The sequence below is a fragment of the Rhinopithecus roxellana genome, chromosome 21 (assembly GCF_007565055.1).
Source record: "Rhinopithecus roxellana isolate Shanxi Qingling chromosome 21, ASM756505v1, whole genome shotgun sequence".
Taxonomy (NCBI): Eukaryota; Metazoa; Chordata; class Mammalia; order Primates; family Cercopithecidae; genus Rhinopithecus; species Rhinopithecus roxellana.
Window position 1 is genome coordinate 73221626 of NC_044569.1, and position 6000 is coordinate 73227625.

A 6000-nucleotide genomic window follows, 5' to 3' on the forward strand; every position below is an offset into this window, starting at 1 on the left:
GAGGCTTCTCACTGCTACTTAATCTGGCTATTAGAAATGAAGTGAAAGATACAAAATCCACCCAGGCTTCAGAATTCCCCTGTCTATTCAATTAACATGCCCGAAACCTAGGTGTCCACTTGACACTTCTCTCTTCTTGTTCACCTATGGCCAAACCTTTATTAGGTTCTGTAAACTTTCCCCTCTACATAGATCTCAAACTCTTCCATCAGTGGTTCCTCTACCCTAAACCCAGGTATGTCTTCTCTTGCCTGGATGACTGTAATAACCTTCCAAGAGCTATGCTTCATCCACCTGGGTCCCTCTAACCACTTCCCAGAGTGCCAGCAGAGTTATTCTTTCCAAACACCAATCTGATTATGTCACTGCTGCCCCTCTCCCAATCCTCCCCATTGCTTACTTGTAGGGTGAAGACCAGGTGCCCGTCCCTGCAGTCTGCATCAGTGCTTCCTCCGTCTCTTACTCCAGCCAGTTAAACCTTGAGTTCCTCCCCCTTTGCTAAGCCTCTCCTGGCTTGGTAAAATGCTGTTCCTTCTTCTCTCTCCCTTGAACTTAGTCTCTGTTCTTTCTCTCTTGCCTAGGCCCCTTCATCCTTTAGATCTCAGCGTGTGGCACTTCTGACCCTGGTCCAGGCCGTTTTGGCCCTCTTTAAGTTAATGCTACCAGAATCCATATTCCTTTTCCTTCAAAGCACTCATCTCTGTCAGTTGTTCAATTATTCGATGAATGTCTGCCTCTCTGTCTGGACTATAAGCTCCAGGAGATTGGAGGCTCTGAACGCTTTTTCTCACTATTGTGTCTCCAGCATTTAACACAGTAGTTCTTATACAGCAGGCACAAATATTTGTTCAATGAATGAATGAATGGACCTAATGAACACAGGCTTATTATTCTTAAAGGATAATCTCTCTGTTTTGTTTCTTCAGTTATCTCAAACCAAACTCATTAACAAGCAAAACATTATTTATATCTAGCACGTTTTTATGAATGAAAAGCCAGAGCGAGTTGTGTCTCACTTCTGCATGAGTAAGCTATTAAAATAAGCATACACACTTGCATCCAAAAATTTCATTTTTATTCTCAAGATAGTTCATCCTAAAGATGGAGCAAATAAATGCTCTGTTTGCTTGGGAAATCATAAACTGCAGTCCAAAAGAAGGTTCAGAAATGCAGTTTAATAAACAACTAAATAAAAACGTTGGTGAACTGATGGTTCACAAACATCATTTGAATGACTCAAATGCAATGCAAATGGGAAAAGATCTTAGCTAAAAACATCACATCAGAAGTAGAAAACTATCATTCTGATTCAGAAACATTAAGACAAGAAAGCATTTGTGCAAGCAATTGTTATTGCTAAACGTAGAGCTAAATGGAGGTTTAATTTAAGAAAGTTCTCTGATAAAATACATCTGTCACTAATTACTCTTACATTTAAAAACAAATTGCTTTGGATAAATAATTTGATGCCAAAAGGTCCATAACGCATTATTCAACGCAAATCGAATAATATGCTTTCATCATCGTCTAGTTGAAGTCTTAGTGAAGTTACTTTCCTAGTCCTTAAGTGGTATAATTTGTACAATGATTACTGAAGGCTCCCCCCAAAATAAATATCTCACATCAGAGTGAGCTGAATGGTCAGTAAATCACTATTACTTAAGTAAATATGAACCAAGCTGTTACTGTACACCCCTACTATGCAAGCACTGGCAAAGAATTACAAACACAAAAATCTTACAGCTAGAAGAGAGACCTCTAGTGTGTGTTGGAGAACTTTATACATTGTGCTTCAGGCATAATTAATACAGCAAAATCACTGCAGTCGTTTTGCATACTGTGGTGGGAGATTTTTGCCAAATATCTTTCACACTCAATTCATTTCAAAATTTCTTCCCAGCTAATATGTGGCATTTTTGCCTAATTAGTTACCCTCTTACAAACATAAGCCTAACCCAATGAAGTTTTCTCTGTGATGCAAAGTTTTAAAGTTTCATGGTCACCTTTGCAACCTAATTAGTAAACATTTAACCTACTGTCATCATAACAACTGCTTACAATTCTTTCCATTCAGGCAGCAGCAGAACTCCTGAGTCAAACTGTTGCAGTGTGTTAGTTTTCTGAAAATCAGCCCCTCGTAGTAAGCCAAATGCCACACAAATACAAACACGAGGAATAAATCGGCACACTGCCCATTATCCAGGAGACAAATGGATCCACTGCTATTTTAAAATCACCAAGTAGGCTATTAGTTGCCACAGATTCCCATATATGTAGGTGAATTCCTTGATGTAGAATCAGGTTTAATGAATCATTCTACAGAATCAGCCTCAGCCTTTTAAAATCCTTTATTTTCTCCTTTTCCACATTAAAAACACATTTGAGATATACACAGAAAATGTTTCTCTAAAAAACGCACACATACACACAAAACAGGAGGTCTCTTAAGGAGTCTACTGCTGAGAAGGTAAAAGCATTTTGCTCATTTTTAATTTGCTAAAACAATCCAAGCATGCTCGGTACCCAGAGGGTATTCTCAAATAAACTTGTATCTCTAGCTGCCAGCTTAGTTGATTGAAAACAGAAGGCAAACGTTTCTTAAAGAATATGTTAAACTGTTATGTCTCCCAGTACCACCCAGGATACACACACAGACACACGCACACACAACGCGTAGTCAAGGATTTGCTTGAAAGCAGCCAGTTCTATTATCTAAAAGGTAATACATTTGTACCAAATTACTCCTGCCTACTGCGGTGCACCTTTAAGCGACGAAGTCACTGCCACTGGGATCCTGGACAGTTCTCGCGTGCCATTCTCCACGTACAAAGCCAAGGGCCCCATTTGCAACTTCGCTAACTTAGTTGGCTTCCGCCCAGCCGAACCCCGAAGCAGTCACTGAAAACGTTCTGATACCAGAAAATCATTTCCACGACAGTGCAAGTGTTCGAAAGCACAAAGGCAGACACTGTCTACCCGCGACAGTTCGCAAGTTGCGGTGGCGGGGCGGCTGTGCGGAGCGCGCGTGCAGGTAAGGGATTCCTGCACCACAGGTCTGCTTTCCTCTTCCTGGATGTTTTGGGGCTCGACCTCACTTTTAACGCGAATTCACCATTACGCGCCCCCCACCCCGTTCTTTCTCCAGGAGACGCGGACTCTGTTTTCCAGCCAGGTCCCTCTTGGGGGCAGGAGAGGAAGCACACTTCACATTTCAGTAAAGAGGGGTGGCGGGAGTGGGTGGGGGGGGCGGCGGGAGTGGGTGGGGGGGCGGCGGTAGTGGGGGGGGGCGGCGGGAGTGGGTGGGGGGGGCGGCGGGAGTGGGGGGGGGGGCGGCGGGAGTTGAGGGGAGCGGAGGAGGAAAGAGGTCAGAAAGGAGGCAAACTGCATCCCTCCCGCCCACCACTGCGTCCAGAGCGCTGGTTCAGACGGCGGAGGCCACAGGCGGCCGGGAAACTCTGTCCCTTTAAGGGAACCTAGGCCGCCAGGAGGGGAGGGAAGGATGCGGGCTCCGGACTTGGAGCTGCCGGCAGCGCGGACAAGAGGCGAGCGCAGCAAAGCCACAGCCATTACCTGCAGCGCTCGCATCCTCCACCCGCCCCAGCGCCGCCCCCACCCCCTCCCCGCCTCCCAGGGAGACTTCTAATCCGGAGCATGTGCCGTGCCCTTTATCCGGGGAGGCGGTGGGGAGGAAGAGGAATGAGAGATTTTTAAAAATAAATGAAACGTTTGCATCCAAAAGTGGGAGGGGGGCTGGAGATGGGAGGGAGTGGGAGGGGGCTTTAAAGGCGCCCGGGTGGGCGGAGGCGGCGAATCTGGATCAGCCCGGCCGGAGACGAAGAGCGCCGGGCACGGGCCGCGGCTCACAAAGAGGAGCGGCGCGGTCCGGCCCGGGCAAAAGGGGGCAGAAAAAACCGCCCCGGGCCCCAGTCCGCTCCGCCGCCACAATGGCGTCTTTCACGGGGCGTCCAGGGGCGCCGCCGAGGCTGCCTGCGAGAAGGGGGCGGAGGGCCCCCTACCCCCGGCAGAAGCGCGGCCCCGGGCGCCGCCACCCTCTGGGCGCCCCGCAGGGATGTGCGCTTGGCTTGGGGCGCCCCCGCGGCGGCGGCCGGGAACCTGCGGCGCTGGGCGCTCTCGGCGGGGCCGGTTCGCGGGCGCAGAGCTCTGCGCCGGGGAAGAAAGGGACGCGCGGGGCTTGGGGGAGGAGGGAGGGGCTCGGGGAGGGCGGGGGAGAGCCGCCGCGGAGCGGCCGCCGGGGAGGCTGGCGCGCGGAGCGGCGGGCGGTCGGTCGGCTCTGGCACTGGCTCCCAGAGCCGAGGCGGCTCCTCTCCGAGATCCGGAACCCGGCCCCGAGATCCGGAAACCCGGCCCCGGCGCGCCGGCTCCCGGCCCCCAGCCGCGGCCCCGGCCGGCCGCACCCGCTCCTCCTGCCCGCTCTGCTCCGCCCTGCTCGCTCCTGCTCCCGCCCGCTCCCACCGGAGGAAGAAAGCCGAGAACCGGGAGCGGCAGCCCCGGAGGAGGCGGCGGCCCCTGCCCCGCCGCGGGTCCGAGCGGAGCCCGAGTCGCCCGCCGTGGCGGGCGGCGTGTGTGCGAGTGTGCCGCGCTCTCGCCCCATGCCTGGCACATGCGTAAAAGCGAGTTGCGCCCAAAGTCCCAGCCATACCCTCCTTAGCAAATAATAACAAACCCAAACCGTCAGATCTTACCTGAAACATTGAAGCACAAAGTCTCTCTCCAAGTCCCCTTTTCCTTTTCCTCTCCCCCCTTTTCCGATTTCTCTCCCAGCGATCTGCTCGGCTCGCCACACCAGAGAGAAATGCAATAGCTTGGCTAAGGTAGACAGAACAAAATACAGAGAAGAGTTGCTCCAGGGCTTTGAAACCCCTCAAGGCAAGGATCAGGATACAATTAGCTCATGCCTCTACCTCTAGTCTAAATCAATCTCCAAAATAAAACTTAAATCAAATTAACTGGTCACGGGGCAGACAATTGATCTCCTTCAAAAATAAAGCTCTACATATATGTATAGAGAAATATACACATAAGAAATTTTTTTCCAGATTTTTTTTTTGGTGGAAAAACAGTCTCATTCCAGCCTCCAACTTGCTTTTTACCCTCCTCTTGCACAGAAAAGCTGATTTTAATCGTTGTGATTAGTTTTGATGTAACGTTTCCGCGGGCGATTTCTGCAAATGGATGGAGTGTTTCTTTGCCAAAAGAGGGAAAAGCAGCAGATGATGATAATTATAAGGATTGTTGGTTGTTTCTTTTTATTTGTGTCTAGGGCTCTCTCTTCACTTTCTCAAGTTGACCTGACATTGCTATTACACTAAGGTCGCACAACTTGTTGAGGATCATCGCCCTGTCTCATCAAAGGATAGGTGATAATTTGGCAATAGAACAGCACATTTTTGGTTCCTTTGGCGACATAACGTCCCAAATGACGTGGATAAAAATAAGCACATGCAGTCTGCATTGCCCCAATCAAGTCTGAATCAGCGCCTGAGGGTGATACACAAACTCATTTCAAATGTTCAACCATGCAGAATTGTAAAAAGATTGAAGGAGTGACACCGCATTTTTTTTAATGGCAAAATTAAAAGAAAACAAAACCCACATTAGGTGTAGCCGAGGACCTACCATTCAGTTTTATTTGATCAACCTGAACACACCTCACCTCCTCCCTTGCCTTTACTATACTCCACCTGGTTATCTTTTAAGGGGGGGTTTGTATAATTCCATTATTTGATGGAAGTGCTCAACAGAGCTAGAAAGGCTAACAAAAAAACACATTTCCCCAGATTGCTACTCTGGTTCTGACCTCCCCCACTCCTCATCACTTCTACTGTATGTCTTTGTTCAAGGAGATTGTGCCTGGGCCAGTCGTTATCTTGGTTCTTTTTAGTTAGGGTGGGATATTTGGTTATAAACTCAAGGATCACCTCCCATTAGTGTTATATCCTTGCAAGATACTTCTTGAAATGGTATGTTTTTGAGCACTTC

General features: G+C 48.9%; 1 protein-coding gene across 1 annotated transcript in view; it reads right to left on the bottom strand.

Moving 5' to 3' along the window:
• Positions 1-4811, bottom strand: part of KCTD1 (potassium channel tetramerization domain containing 1) — a 199906-nt gene extending 195095 nt beyond the window's left edge. Inside the window, exon 1 of the mRNA XM_030926134.1 lies at positions 4704-4811. Coding sequence (XP_030781994.1) covers positions 4704-4712 — 9 coding nt within the window. The 5' untranslated portion in view covers positions 4713-4811. The remainder of the gene's footprint in view (positions 1-4703) is intronic.
• Positions 4812-6000: the final 1189 nt, after the last annotated feature.